This window comes from Corapipo altera, unplaced genomic scaffold (genome assembly GCF_003945725.1).
Source record: "Corapipo altera isolate COAL_440 unplaced genomic scaffold, ASM394572v1 65, whole genome shotgun sequence".
Taxonomy (NCBI): Eukaryota; Metazoa; Chordata; class Aves; order Passeriformes; family Pipridae; genus Corapipo; species Corapipo altera.
This window is the reverse complement of record NW_020884891.1, coordinates 3,625,757-3,641,835: the sequence shown is the minus strand read 5'-3', so window position 1 is coordinate 3,641,835 and position 16,079 is coordinate 3,625,757. Positions and strand designations below refer to the sequence as shown.

Here is a 16,079-nt window from a genome sequence, read left to right as displayed (position 1 = left end):
GAGGAGGAATTGCTGCTCCCCCAGGCAGTGGAGGAGGAGGAGGAATTACTACTCCCCCAGGAAGTGGAGGAGGAGGAGGAATTACTGCTCCTCCAGGCAGTGGAGGAGGAGGAGGAATTGCTCCACCAGGTAGTGGAGGTGCTGGAGGTGGTGGTCCGTTCTCACTTGGCAGGGTGGGAGGTAATGTTGGTCCTTCTGTCAGTTGACCTGTCAGGACTGGACCCTGGAATACAAAAGAGGAATTCTTTTCATGGGGGACAGGAGGCGCTTTCATATGAAGCTGAACCAGCTAGGGTGCCTTTTAGTCACCTGCACCTCAAGAGAGTGAGAAATGCAACTGTTCTCCTATTTAAATGAGAAACAATAACAATACATTGTACCATGTACCATAAAACTGCCAAGTAAACTGAATAACCTAGCATTTTTATAAAAACAAATTGTTTCAATTTTAAAGAAAATTTAATAGCAGCAGTAACATTTAAGTGAACAGAACAACATTTTATTTCTTACCAATGCACAAAACATTTATCCCACTTAGAATACCCTGGCAAGCTGGGGCATCAGAGATGAGAACAACCATGCTGAATCTTAACAGCACTAATGTGGTGGTGGGGTAGTGGAGAATTTTCCACAGCAATCACTGGAGCAGCTATTGCAGTGCAAGAGGTTACAAGGACATAGTTGTTCATAACTATCCTGACATCCTGTGGGGCTGGAGGATGTGCAACAACCGATGCTGATTGCTTTTAAATCTGCCTGCAGATGTTTCTTTGGTAATAGAAAGGAAGAGCAATTGCAATATCCATTCTAATAAGTTGCAAAGCAACAAGGAAGAGAAACAGCAGCATGTTAAACCATTAGATGTGAGTGCATCTAAAACAAGTGCCATCACATATTGTATGGGAAGCATAACACTAGAGAAGAGAAAGGCACAGATACTAGAAATGTTAATTATACCATTACTGTGAGTGAGCTGTAACATACAGATAATGTGAACTGTGTTAGAATCAATAAAACAGGATTAATAATTAATTAGACTAAAAAAAAATTTTGACTTTGCATGAAGCATGTATTTCTTTGGTCCACAAACTAATATGCAAGCTATAATGCAACAATTGGTGGAGAACTCATTAAAACAGGCTGTCCAATTTTAGTGTAACATTATCTTGTAGAAATTTCTAACAAATATGAGATTTGGTAAGAACGAAGTGGCAACAGGACTGTCTGTCTCCACCTTACAATCCAAATAGGAAGTGAGTTCATAGGCATTAAAGAAAAAAGGCAACAGGCAGACCTTGCCTAGCATTGAAGGAACAGAAAAAAAGCCAAGCTGAGGCAAAAGCACCAAACTATAACATCATTTAGTTCCTAAAGGGTATAAACAACAAATCTAAAACCCAAAGGTGGTGTAAAAAATAAAAGGAAAAAAGTTTTATATAAAAATATGAGTAAAAGATAAATATAACAATAAAAGCCTTTAAAAATAAAGCCTTCCAAAACAAAAACTTTCTGCAAAACATACATAAGCAGCAATGTTAAAGCACAAAAAAAATACTTGGAAGGGGAAAAAAAAAAAATCAGGCTGAATTCAAAATTTTTATAGCCTAAGGAAAATTTTTTCCTCAATAAAGTAAGTAACTGTGACATGTGTTGAATATACTGGTATTTGAAAAATGTTACCTCCATTAACTATCCTTAGTAACTTATGCTGGCTGAAAAACAAATCAGTACAACAACATTCCAAACTCCACAGAGACAAGATACTCCAGGGCAATTTCTTTTCAATTCCTTAAAGAAAAACAAAAAAACCTCAACTAACTCAGCTGTGAAACTTAATGTGATGTAGTTTTATTACCTGGGTTCGTAGCTGTTTGATTTCTGTTTCAAGTTCTTTGATTTTCTCTTCTCGTTTCTGAAGCTCCGCTTGCGCCTCTTGTCGAGCTGTGAACTCTTCATCAAACTGTAACGATTAACCAGAAGTGTTTGTCCATTTATGTCCACACTAAATACTATATTTTCAGGAATTCTTTGAGCAATATCACAACTAGAGCAATAGATGCACTTCTAACTTCTGTTAGAAGCATTTTTCTAGTATGTCCTCTTTTAGTACCACATCATTTCTTCCATCAATAATAAGTCAGTGACACAGAACCACGCAGATCCAGCTGCTTAGTACAGGTTTTCCAGCCCTACCAGAACATTGCAGACTTCTCAAACTAAACTTGAGTTTAGATCTCATACAGTTACCTTAAATTCATTAGAAATGAAATCTGCAATTACCATGTTCAAAAACATGTACTGCCTCTCGGCCTGCAAAAGTCTTCTAAGACCAGACCAACAAAAATCAAAACTTTGAATGCTTTTAATATATGACACCACAGTATATGAACTTCAGTATTATTGCTGCTAATGTAGTACATTCAGCACTTCATATCCTTAGACAGGATGTGATGAGAGGAGATGAACAAATAATCCATCAACACAATCTAGGAAATAAGAATTTAAGTAACTTGAGAAAACATGTTGTATCAAAATATTTTCAGCACAAACACCAAGACTGATAAAGCAGAAGGACCTGTCAATTTATTTCAAAATATACCAAAAAATTGTTTATTACAAGAAATATGCTGACCTGCAATTCTTCCTACAGAAATAATTTCAAATGTCTCTCCTGCATCTAGTAATAAATCTAAACTGCCCATTACTGAAATGAGATTTAGTTATCAAGTTCCTAATAAAATAGAACTGGACCAGAAGATTAAAATTGTTAGAAAAACAATTTCCTAAAGGAACTATAAGATTACTAAATGTGGATAATAAGGGAATAAATTATTGTCCCTCATAATAATTTACCATGAGCATTTTAAGGAAATAATGCAGTATTTCAAAGTTAGCATCTCTGTGCTGAAGGGGTCAATGCTTTTTCAAACACTGAATGACACCACTTTTCAGTAAGTTTCTTCAGGTTCTAAAACAAAGCTAGATGAACAGTTACAAACATTTTCCCCTCAAAGTGTTTTTTAAAAACATGTACCTGCACTTTAGGTATTAAATTGTGACTAAGTATTTAAGGACAAGAGAGCAACAAGTGGAATTTTTCCATCAGTTATGTACAGCAGAGGAATACAACTGAAGATATGTACAGATAATACTATTCAGTTGCTTTTGAATTCAGACTCAACTGAATCTAAGCCTAGTACACACAAACACACACAGAAACCAAAAACCCATGGAGTTTTAAATATGAAAGCATATCGTGTCTGGGAGATACCCTATTTCCCAGTTCTCACTGTGAAATAAGCCTACTGTGTTCCTGTCAGCCTTCTGTTCCATACTTTAAAGAGAGCAATGAGTGGGACTTACCTTTCTGGAAAATTCTGCTGCTTTCTTTTCACTCTCTTCTACTTTAGCTTTGTCCACACATGCATCTAGAATTTAAATAAAATACCACACAGAAGTCACATAAAACCTATCACAGCTCTGAGCTGCCTCCCAACCATAATGACCCTCTGAGTCCATGACACAAAAGCAACAGACAAATTTTCTTTTCACACTCTCATTTCATTAAAGGTTGCAGTATTTGATCTGACCTTCTCCACAAGTGCACCTGTAGCTTACAGGAATATTTCCAGAAAACTGAAAAAAATTCACAGTCAATCAAAGTCTAGACAGAAAGACACAAAGAAACACATGCGCTTGGGTAAAACAAGGGAAAATTGTTTAAAGTGTACAAACCAACAAGGTGTGTAAAATTCACGTCCAACCTTCCTCGATATTTAAAATCTGGGTCCATGCCACTGCAGTGCAACACTATCTGTGACACACATTCTTCTATGATCTTGTAATACTGAGGTCTAAAACAGGAAACATTGTACAAGACAATGAGAACACGAACAAGCATTTATTGAAGGGGAGGCAACTAACTCCTAGTAGATGAACTAGACAATTATCAGTAAAAGTATCAGGTTAAAAGTCTTATTTACAAAGATTTTGCATGTGATACCTTGACCCTGCAAAGACACTTAAATGTACATAAGAGAAGTTTACATTAAAAAGAAAAGATACAAGGCACTGTGGAAGTATTTTCAATTATTGGTTATACAACTAAATGTCAAGTTCCTTGAAGTCATGAAGATAACAAAGAAAGAAGAAGTGTTCAATAAGTTAAGAGATTCTTGGGATGAGGGTGTTAGACTAAGGTTAAAGTCTTTGAAATCAACATTATTATATTTAATAAGATCTTTTCAATACTAACACTGAGCAGAAAGACAAAAAACACATCAGTCTCAGAGTGAATTTTCAGGTACAATTATGAACTACTCAGTTTACCAGGGTCTTGATTTCTATTCTTGGCCCTATTCCCTCCAAAAAATCCAACCTGAGAGCTGACACTTACCTGATAAAGTAATCATTCCTGATGAGAAGGAAGTGTTGGAGGATTGACAAGAAGTAGTTTTCAGAAGAAGTATCTTTCACCAAGTTATACAGCAGATGAAATACTTCGCTCACATCAGTGCAAACATTGTTAAGAAAATAAAACAACCAAACAAAATACAGAAGAAAACCACTACACAACAAAACACCCACCCTACTCAAATACAGCTCCCTGGACATTTTCCATATTGTTCAAGTAAAACCTTTCCACACTCTGAGCTACTATCCTTATCAGTCAATATTCTTTTTCCATTAAGATTATCCCCATAAACTTTGTCCCCTGTTTAACAACTAGGACATTTTCATTATTAGTGAGAACAATTATACCATATACTAAGTGTCCTAGAATCCCACAGAAATATTTCAAAGTTTTATCTCCATCCTGAAGTGAGCCAGGCTATTGGCAAACATATCCTAGTCAATCATTTTGATTTCTTAAAGATGACCAATCCCTGTAATTACCTGTTGTGCCAAGCAACAGCATTACATGGGATTTTATAATCCTCACATTGACTGTATCTACCACCTTCTGCTTCCTCCCAGAAACTGCAAGAAGCCATTCTGAACTTAGGTAACTTTAAAATTACTGCTCCTTCACAGCTAGAGAAGGCACATATCTGAAGTGTTTCAGAACCTACCAGAAATTTTGTTCCAGCCTAGTTCTCAAAACTCATTTTTCTTCAAAGTTATGCTCTTCCACATGTGTAATTTTATATCTTGATGTATTATGAGGCAGAGTTTAGCTTAATAAATGTTATTTATGAAAAATTAATTCAGTTCCAAATAACTTACATTTCACATGCAAATTGAAGTACTAATTTTCTAAATATTTTCTAAATATTTTTTTAACAAAAAAAGCAACTGGAAAGAAAATCTGCTTAACTAAGTCCCTGTGACAGATAAACAACTGCAACAAAATAAACCACATGTATAACACTATAACTTACATTTAATATAGTTCTTAAATGGTGCAACAAGTTTAACACCATTTGCACAAAGGATATTCCATTTCAGCTTTGATATCACTGAGACGGTGTGACAGTTCAAAGTGGTCTTCATCTTTGTTCTCATCAAACACTCTCAGCTGAATATCAAGCTCATCATTTTCCTTATCTTTCAAGGCCTGTTTTTCAAGGCAAAGTATATCTTAATTTTTCCCTTTTTAAAGCAAGAACTCCCCCCTCTTGAAGGACTCTATCATGGTAAAATACAAGACATTAACCTTTGGAACAGGAGTGAGCTGTAACTCAGTGCCTGCGGTTTTTTATTAGAATGATACAGCTGAGAAAAACTAAAGGCAAAATATCAGCAAATAGAGCAGGTCTGAGCTACAGAACAAACAAGAAGTCTTCTAACTGAATCAAGTTCTCCTAATGGGACAGAGTCAGCAGTTTCTGCTTGTTAATGTCAGAGTTCCTTAAAAAAAACAGTGTAAGGATACTTCAAAGCACCAATTAAAGTGAACTTAAGAAGCCTAAAATAGTGTAAAGAAGATATGTTTACAATTTCTGGGTTTTAAGTTAATCTAAATCATAGCCTTAAAACATGCATAGTACATTGAGAAACACGGAGAAGCAAAAAACCAAAACAAAACAGCGTTTGGAGCAAGGGAAAATGTGTTTTTCTTTGAAGAAATACAAGTAATTGTTCCAACATACATAAGAACAAAGTTTAGCTTCCTACCAGAGAAATTACTTCCCAAGTCATGAGAATGCAACCCATGCTTTAAATGGAAATTGGCCTGGATTTGTCATAACTGGATGCAACCATGTGTGTTCCCCAATAAATCAGAAACTCATGCCAATTCTAATGTTTATAAGCAGATAAGGTTACTCTGAATCTGGACAGACTAAGAGACAGAAATATGGATCCCCCTCCTGACTTTTTTTCAACAGATTAACTGTTCAAGATTTTGAGAAAAGATTATCACCAAATATGAATTGCTTTTACACTCATCTGTATGTCAGAACACTCTACAGAGTTTTCTATCATGAATTATTACAACTCAGTTTATTTTCTACCTAACCCACCTCCAGTTCTTAAAGTTTTTAAGCATTTATTGATTATCTAACTTTCAACAGATTGAAAAAAACAAACAACCTAAAGAGTTGTTCAGGATTTCACATGTTCTATAGCAAATAAAGCCACACTAATGATCACATTAATGTATCTGCATAATATAAAACCTAAATACATACCCTAAGAAAAAATCACAATTTCAAGGCTGAATGTGCTAAAAAGTGAAGGTTTTTGTTCCTGAAAAATGTTCTTGACAAAACTTCATATCTTAAAAGTCACGGAATTATAAATTCCATTTCAGAAAAATATAAGCAGGTACTCTTTAATTCCTCTTATCTGATGAGTATCTTAATTGTACATATTTTTGATGTAAGCATCAGAATGATTTCTTGGTTAAGAGCTACAAATCTATCAAGTCACAAATATTCAAATGTCTGTGCATATGACTGCATGAAGACATCCAGTCTCAAAGAAAACAAAGGTGTAAATTTGATTTTTTCTTATAAACTCCCAATGCATTTTCAGCAGCAGATTAAACAAAACCAGATTTCACAGAAAACAACAGGAACAGAATATACACAGAAAGTTAATCCAAGATTGGTTCCACAGCCAGATTCATATTTATTGCATGTGCTTTGAGCACATTATGCTAGATTTGACTATCCTAATTTAATTTTTAATATATTGACTTGTTTCAAGTTACTATTCTGGTTCACACTGCTAAACTTGGAACTATACAGACAAAAAGCAGATTTGGATTGATAGTCTGACCTTCCCCACCCCCAGTCCTTCACATCATCTGCTGTCCTGAGTAAAACAGTTCGGTTATCTTGAACATTCCCAGTGGATTGTGATCAATTCCTATATACAAAAAACTTACAGGTAATATTTTCTTCAGGCCACAACGTAAAAACTCATTTCTCAAGTGTATCCTGAAATCCAGATCGTCTGGAGACGTAACAAGGGCATTGATGAGCTGCATACAAGCTATCTGTTATGAGAAATAAAGGTAGAAAGCTTTACTAAGTATAGAATGAAAATCAATACTGTATTTCACTATTTAAATTTAATTATAAAAGCAAATACCAAGAGATGGATATTATTTATCATGTGGTACACATGAAACACTTGGGTTCATTTTAGCAACATCAAATTCTGCTCTGTTTCCATATTGTGATGCTTCTGCTATGTCAAAATCGTTATCACATGAAGGATCATCACAGAATTAAATCAGAGAATTGCTTGTGTTGGAAGGGACCTTGAAGATCATCTCATTCCAACCCCCCTGCCACGGGCAGGGACACTTTCCACTAGACCAGGTTGCTCCGAGCCCCATCCAGCCTGGCCTTGAGCATCTCCAGGGATGGGGCAGCCACACTTTCTCCATGGAACCTCTGCCAGTGCCTCACCACCCTCAGAGGGAAGACTTTCTTCCTAATATCTAATCTAAATCGTACTAGTTATTCCCAAACTACAGTGGCACATCCCAGTTCCTTCTCTGTCTCCTCAGTTTGAAAACAAACTGTTTCTACAGGAATTAAAAATTTTGAAAGAAAACAAGAGAACCACCCAAAAAACACCCATACCCAAAATAAGTCACATCACCAGGTGTGTGTGGTCTGTTTTTGCACAAGACTTCTGCAAAATGCCTGAAGTCTCAGGATAGTGGCTAAAGCTTTAATTGAACAGCTGTGCACTTAAATTGATTTACTTGAACACAGGTAGACAATAGCATAATGCTAAAAGTGCTGATCCACATGAAAAGAGTAAAATGGGACTCCAGGGGAATACCAAGTTTGGTAAAAGATGTTAACTGCAAATAGAAGTAGCATTAGAGTAGGACAAAAAAAAAAAAATCAATAACTGCAGTGGAAAAAAAGTCAGATAAAAAGCACCCTTCCTGTTATAATTACATTCACTATTTAGTTTTAATGGAACACCTTATGGAGTCTCAAATTTCTATTAAAACACCCTTTCAAAGGCAATCCCTTTATATGGCTGTATCTTCAGATAATGCAGTATCATCATGCTTGCTTGAATGATTCTTGTTATTTTACTACTATGACATGACTTAACAAGCCAAAGTACATGTCCAATCTGAAATTAATAGAGAGAAGAGGTGCCATCTGCTATGATTGCTTCTGCCAGGAGAGACTCTGGCTTAATGGTTTGTGCTAATACATTACAAGTAAAGAACGATTTTGTCAAAAACAAGTTAATGAGTCTTGCAATTGTACCTTTACTGAGGTATCAGTGAGGTTTTGGGAGGGGGAAGTTGGTAGGAATGGTGTGTAGTTATTTTTGTTCGGTTTAAATCAACAAGGTAATAAAGTAGGAGACAACTTCAGAATGAATTCTTTGGTGATAGGCTATTAAGATTAGAATGTCATTTACAGAAACTTATTGAACATCATTAACTCATCAGCTCTGAAAAAAGAACTACTGATGGTAAACATAGCATTAAGACAACTAAAGCTGACACATTTGATCCAATACTGTAAAAAGGCATCCCTTCCAGGCAGGGTACCTGCCCCTGCCTGCATTGTAGTTTTCCCTGTCTTTCAGCCATGGTAGCTGAAATACAGATTTTAGCAATATAAAATGTAGATAAATACTGTATTATGAGAAGGACATAAGTCAAAGCCATCCTTTAATAAGATATTCAGCCATGTGGTCTCTATGCTTGCATTTTAAGAGCAACCAAAACTTGAGCTATTCAGGTGCTCACAGAGAATAAAAACTTCTATCCCCTGACACATAAGCAGCAATGTTATGTGATGTAGGACATGCCTTAGCAAAGACCACTGGTACAGAAGGTTTATTTCGTTATTTTATAAAAATAATTTTAAAAACTGGCTAGATTACCCTTAGAGATGCACTAATGGCTGATGGAAGGCACATGTTGAATACACACTAAGGAATGCAGAGTTCTTGTTGACAAAAGCACCACTGATATCCTGCTGCACAACACTCATCTCAAAAGGTACCCTGCCAAAAATGGGCACACCCAATTCCACATCTGTCATAATTAGCACAGATCTGAATAGGTAAAAGGCACACATCCTGCTGCCAAAAGTCCCAGCACTACTAACGGATTTATTACCTGAACATTACATCTGGCATCTAAGAAAAAGAATATCATTAATTACTGTCTTTTTCTAAGATGAAGACTTTAGGGACAAGAGACAAGGAACTGAGTTCCTTGGTTTCACACCATTACCAATTAGAAAATCTAATACCAGCAGGTATTTGCATGTATTTCTCCTCTTTTACTGCACACTGATTAGCACTAATAGATTTTCCTTGTAACTAATTTAAAAATCATCAAGTAATACACAGGGTTCTAGTATTTTAGATGATTTTTGAAGTGTTGATAAGCACCCAGAAAAGTAAACTCACCTGCAGCTGTATGTATTCATGGTTCTCCAGTCCTTCAACAATCTGAGAAAAACGTTCTTCCCTATTGTTCCTTTCAGCAGCAGTTGTTATAGCAGTTAAAAGCTTGTCCAGACTAAAAGAAAGATAAACTGTCAAAAAGCACAGCACAGCCAGTTTTCTCATTTTGAACATACTTAGCTCACTATTTCTACAGCCAAGTGCACTGACCGAATTTGAATAAATTTATCTACATAAAGTTGAAAACAAACCAAGAACCAAGTGTTAAAAATATCTACAAAATTAATGTTGAATTAAGAAAAAAAAAAGGCGAATAAATCTCTAAATTATTGTGACATTCAGCTAAGAAACAACCAATGAGGGGGTGAAAAATTACTGCCTTTGCAAGACCATGCACTAGATACCAGCTGACATGTTTAACAATCCAAAATTCCAACAAATTGTCTTTTCAGAAATCAAAATGTTGTAATCTATTTATTGAATAGAAGACATGGAGTTTGTCCATTTTAACCTTCATTAAATAAATACACTGATCAATTTAAAAGAAATGTTTGCCAACGGATTATATTTGTTTTAAAAATCTCTTGGGCAAGTGCTAAATAAGTCCATAACTTGAACTGTTCAAAACTCCAGCTATAAATGTAAACTTCTTGTCCCTGTGATAAAGAGGTGATATTTTAACAAAAAAACCCAAGATATATTTATTACCATATTATTCTTCTAAACTAATTAAAAATCTTAAGGTGTGGTGTCATTTTTTGACACAGGCAGTTCCTCTCCCCTCCTCAGGGGAGATGTCCCAGTCTCCATTACAACCCTCCCTACACTAATAAGCTCAGTAGTGCCCCATGCACATTGCACAAAAGTGTCTTTAAGTCTGGCAGCTTTTCTTGTGATGATTAAAGTTCACGATAGCTGATTATTCTCAGAGAAATATGAAATAACTTAAATTTATGAATAGTTATGGCTCATTAAGTCTTCTCTTTAGTAAGCAACCTTCATCCTTTCAGACATTCCGCTTCAGCCATGGTTTGTGGATCTCTGCTCATTTGCTTTTGTTTGATTTAATCTTGGATTAAAGCACCAGAACAGGTGTAAGTCTCTTTTCATTTGAACTACATTAATAACGACTTAATAGGTTACATTTGTTTCACTGACAAGTTTTCTCACCTGTGTCCAAACTGACAACTCATGAGCATTTCAAAAAAATAAAAAATTGCTTCAATTTCTTACTTACATGCTTTCCTCTCCAACAATGCAGATGGCAGAGAGTATTTTCACCGTTTCAGTCATCATGTGTGGTTGCTTTGGATCAATTGCTCTTGATAACAGTAAGAGACCTCTTTGATCTCCTATAATCCTTTGCAAACCGTACTTAAGGAAACAGAAAGCTTAGAGTGAAAAGATTGTATTTGCCTTGGATACTCATAACCATCCTTGGGCTTCAGATCCTTAGGAATTCTCTCAAACCCTCCCTCCCTTATGAAGTTTGGCAACATTCTACTAAAACCTCCTGGTTATCACTGCTTGTGGATAAAAATCAAGTCTCCCCAGCCTTAAATTTGAGTCTTTCTCCTGAGAGATAGAGAGAGTCAGTTCCTCAGGAAGACACTTATCTTATAAAATCAGATATCCACCAAAAGAAAAATTAGGGAGTTTCTCTATCTGTATCTGAAACACCTCAAGAGTATGAAAAATTTATTCATTTTTCCCACTTAATTAGACAGACTATCCTGTGACAATTTTCTAAACTGAGTAAATGTAGTTAAAAGTAATTTTTATGAAGTTTTATTTGTTGGGAAAATAAATACAAGACTTCAGATTTTGCTATGCATAAATCAGAATTACAAGTCTAACATACCAACTTCTAGAAACAGTTTTCATACTTTGTGAACATGAGTAACCCATGTTAGAAACAATTTAGTTACAATTTAACCTAATCCTTTACACACTGCCTACCAACTTAAAAATGCAGCTAAAAAGATCATACTCAATTTAAAAATCAGGTAAGAAGTACACTATACTATCAAAGACAATGATATACTGAAATCTGAATTTAGAAATATATATTTTTCTTTCAATTTCCTAGCAGTGAATTTCCAAATTCAATTACCTTAAATTTATATTATCATCCTCTGTCAAATATTTTACTTCCAAAAATCAGTAATACTTAACAAAACTAAGAAAAAAATGCATATTCAGAAAAGTTCACAGAAAAGATTCTTAGCAGAAGTTGCAGGTCTAAAAACTTAGTGCATTTCCAAAGAGTTAACTAACACTGGATATACAAACTTTCCTTCCTTCTCCGAGATTCAACATACTACATAGATCTTGAACTCAGTAAAAGCCAGTCATTTGAATTTAAAATAATCCTTACTTTATTGTTCATAAATGCTCTGAGGCACTGGATAAGTTTATGTTGATTCTTCTTATCAATACTTTCTTGCCTTGAAAGGAATGAGGAAAATAACATAAGTAAAATCTTCACAGCGTCCCCACACCTCCCTTCAAATAGTCCAGGTCCTTACTGTTTCTTGTCCAGAAGCTTTTCCAATGCATCCAGCAGAAGCCCAAGACCTTCATGTCCAAAATTGTTAACCCAGCTGGAAAAAAAAAGGAAAAGAAATGCTCTTAAATATTTCTTAATCTAATGTAAACCTTGCAAAGGTGTGTCCATTACTGCCTGGACATCCCTTCATAGGCTCCGCTTTCGGTCTCACTTCCCAGAAGACCTGATCAACCATCAAGACAAACACTCAGTTCCAACAACTACAAGTTTTTGAGAAACATTGTGAGAGGTGAGGAGATATTACAGACAGTTGCAAACATTTCACTCATCCTTTTCCACTGTGCTCTGAGCACTGCTCTCATGTCAACAAACATTTGCATAATTGCTCTGGTTCCGGAAAAAAAAAAAAAACCAACAAACCAAACCCCACAACTCTTCCTTGCTTAGCAAAAACAGCATGATGAAAACTAGTGCAGGAATTGCTACTCACCTGACTGGATTGCTGGTTAGAGACACTCTCAAAGACTCCAGGCAATTAAGAAGTTTTTCATCTGAAATTCCAGATCGCAGTTCATGGATATATTCTTGTGAGGACAGTGTGCATTCATGCTTGCTGTTTTTCAGTCCACCCTATCACAGGAGGCAGAATGCTGCTTAGTGTTCTATCCATCCAAGTAGTGTTTAGATGATAAAACACAGGACTAATATTTCCAAATAAATTTTTAAATCACACTACAAGTATTAAAGACACCTGACTTGACTTGGATTTGTCATCAATATTTAATACTTTTGGATTTGCATCACAAGGGTAAATATTTTTTCCGGAATCTTTTTCACTTCTTTGAGTAAAAGTGCATGCACTCACTACAAATTGAATATAAAAATTTAATTCCATCATTCAATTGCATTATCATGTTAAATGAGTGTGCAGCAGTCAAACATCTATTTCACAAAACTGTATTAGAAACAATCATAAACAGAGACACACAAAAAAGTCCACAGTTCATGCAACTGCATGACTCAATTTCTTGCTGTACCATAATTCCATGTTTGGCCCCTAATAGAGATCTCCAGAGGATCTTGTTTGCTACAAAAGAATCATATGGGAGATTTGACAAAGAGCTCATCTCCCCGCTGAACTGCCACTACAGAAGAATAACTACTTACAAGGTATTTCAGTATTAAAAGAACTGATTATCAGTTTTTAGAGCTGCCACATTCAAAACCATGACCAATACACAAAATATTTCACCGAAGGGTGCAACTAATCTTTTGTACAGCTCTGACAAGTTGCAGTGGGTTTATCTCAGAAGAGTGGTTGAGATTCATCCTCAGTTCCTAAAGCTCCTTAGCTAGGAAGGGTCTGTTGAAGAGAACCTGATAAGGATGTCATGGGTGTAAAGGCAACATGAGACAGGCCTGACCTAGAAGAGGATTTATATGTATTGGTTTCAATTGTATCAGGAACTCCCACCACTAATATTCTAATTGTCTCTCTTTCACAAAGCTCCACTTCTTATGAAGTTTCTGGTTCGCTCTAATAAAATTCTTATCATCCATTTTCCAAAAGTGACACTAAGTATGGCTGATGACAAAAAGACTTGTCTAAATTTAAGTTAATGACTTTGACCTACATATTTCTGTTATGTGCATTGAATGTAAGTTCACAACATACTTTCAAATTCAGAATAAAATCATGACAGACTGTGAATGTATTGAGACAGAAGCATCCTCTGGACTGTGTCAACTCTGAAGGTATTTCTTGCTGACATGCACAGCACCTTTAGCTGGACATGTCAGCTATACATCAAAGGACCAAGACAGACAAAGATGAATAAGTAGGATATAAAGGAGGTACAATCAGTCACCATCAGCCTCCTAAACCAAGACGTGGTCTTCCACCAAAAGACAAAGAAATAAACAGGTGGAGATTATCTTTACAAGAGGAGGGACTGACTGTAAATCAACTAAATATGTAAAAAATCATCATAGTTCAGAAAAACCATCATTCTGAGAGACCAGAATGTAAAGAACTAGAAAAGACCAGAAGGTAAAGAACAGGAAGAGCTTTATGCTGCTCATTGAATGGATGGAAGCCAGAAGAGATTTTATGTGTAATTAACGTACTGCATCTACACAATGTGGATCTACACTGGACAGAATTTTGGTCATTTTGGCCATTTTCCAAACTGTAAAACAACTACTGCTATAAGCCACAAAACGTATAGAGAGAAGAGATAAGGGCAACTTCAATCAAGCTACACCCTAAAAAGCACTCTAGAATGCAAGAATCCAAGACATAATTGATTTTCCAAAGAGATTATTTCCTGTCATTACTGCCCTTCCACTGCAGTGCTTGGGATCCCATGGAAAACTCAAATAAGTTAAAGCTCCAAAGTTCCCATGAACAGGTGAACCTCTTCTCTGTAATTGTCACTACAACCCAATAGCATCAATGTCCCAAAATTCTTTTCCACAACCACAGTAAATCTGTAAATCTTCAGGAAAATAGTTACATATGCTGGTAGATCAAAGAAGCCATATCCAGCACTTCTTATTTTACTGTTTAGCAAGTTATTTGTACAAAACATTTTAATGTACTTTTAATGCAGAACTATTCTTGATCTCCATCAGGCTCTGAATTAAAAGGCATAGGGACATAAACAGATATTAGAGTTTCTCCCCTACCCATTCTGCAAATATCAGCTTCCCTTATAAAATAACCTCTTCATAAAGCAGCTGTTCAGGCTAATTCATATCATAAGGAAACTACATGGCAGCAGGGATTATTTGAAACTGGTTTTAACACACTGAACTGGAAAATTAATAATTTGTCCCCTCAAAAATCAAATACCTTTAAATACACAAGCACAAGGAAGGTATTTTCCTCTATCAGGGAAGAACCAGTACTCTGTACAAAACTGAAAAGTACTGGTGAACCCAAACAAAAAGTCTGCTTAAAGACCACTCAGAATAAAACAAAGCCAACAGAAAGTTCTTCGTCCTATACACTATATTTTATATATAACTAAATCTGAGGTGATGATTAGACAGTTTTAATTCATAAGCTATTCTCTATTATTTTTACTACAGAAAATAATTACTGAATCTGACCTTAGTAGAAAGCCTTGCAGTACCTGAAAAAGCCTGCTTTGGCTAAAATAAAAAATCATGTCCATCTGTAACTAAAAAGAAGATCTTTGCTTTCAGCCCCTATTTTAAATGTATTTGTAATTATTTCCCCAAAATTCCTTTTTTCCAGGAAACAAATTAATTCCCAAATATTTGTTTATAATATTTTCATTCAATCAGGACAACATAAAATGTAGATGAGGCCTTAATAAGAGAAAATATATGCTGTCGGTGATTTCATCTTATGCTTATTAACTGACCTTTTGAATCCTCTAAATCAATCTTATTCTCACACTGATATGCAGTAGTTGGCATTTCCAATTCCAACTATGAATAATAACAATTAGGACACAGAAAAACTCCACATCTAAACAGAAGGAATTAAGCCAAATACCATCAGTTTAAAGCTTCAAGTGCCTGCCTTGAATAAAAAGCAAGACAAGCCTGAATTATAATTGTTGCTCACAATGAAGGGATGAGTTCAGTGAGTTTGAAGTATTTGGAAATAAACTCCTGAAAATTTAAAAGCAAATCCCTCAAAAGTGCAAGCAATGATCTTATGTTCGTAAGATAAACATGACTGAGGTGG

At 35.5% G+C, this 16,079-nt stretch overlaps 1 protein-coding gene across 1 annotated transcript in view; it reads right to left on the bottom strand.

Annotated features, from left to right (window-relative positions):
- DIAPH2 (diaphanous related formin 2) overlaps positions 1–16,079 on the bottom strand; it is a 199,070-nt gene that overhangs the window by 156,597 nt on the left and 26,394 nt on the right. The window contains 12 exon segments of the mRNA XM_027645135.1: positions 2–223; positions 1,856–1,960; positions 3,364–3,428; positions 3,736–3,854; positions 4,397–4,513; positions 5,439–5,557; positions 7,334–7,444; positions 9,853–9,964; positions 11,087–11,223; positions 12,227–12,296; positions 12,378–12,452; positions 12,849–12,988. Coding sequence (XP_027500936.1) covers positions 2–223; positions 1,856–1,960; positions 3,364–3,428; positions 3,736–3,854; positions 4,397–4,513; positions 5,439–5,557; positions 7,334–7,444; positions 9,853–9,964; positions 11,087–11,223; positions 12,227–12,296; positions 12,378–12,452; positions 12,849–12,988 — 1,392 coding nt within the window.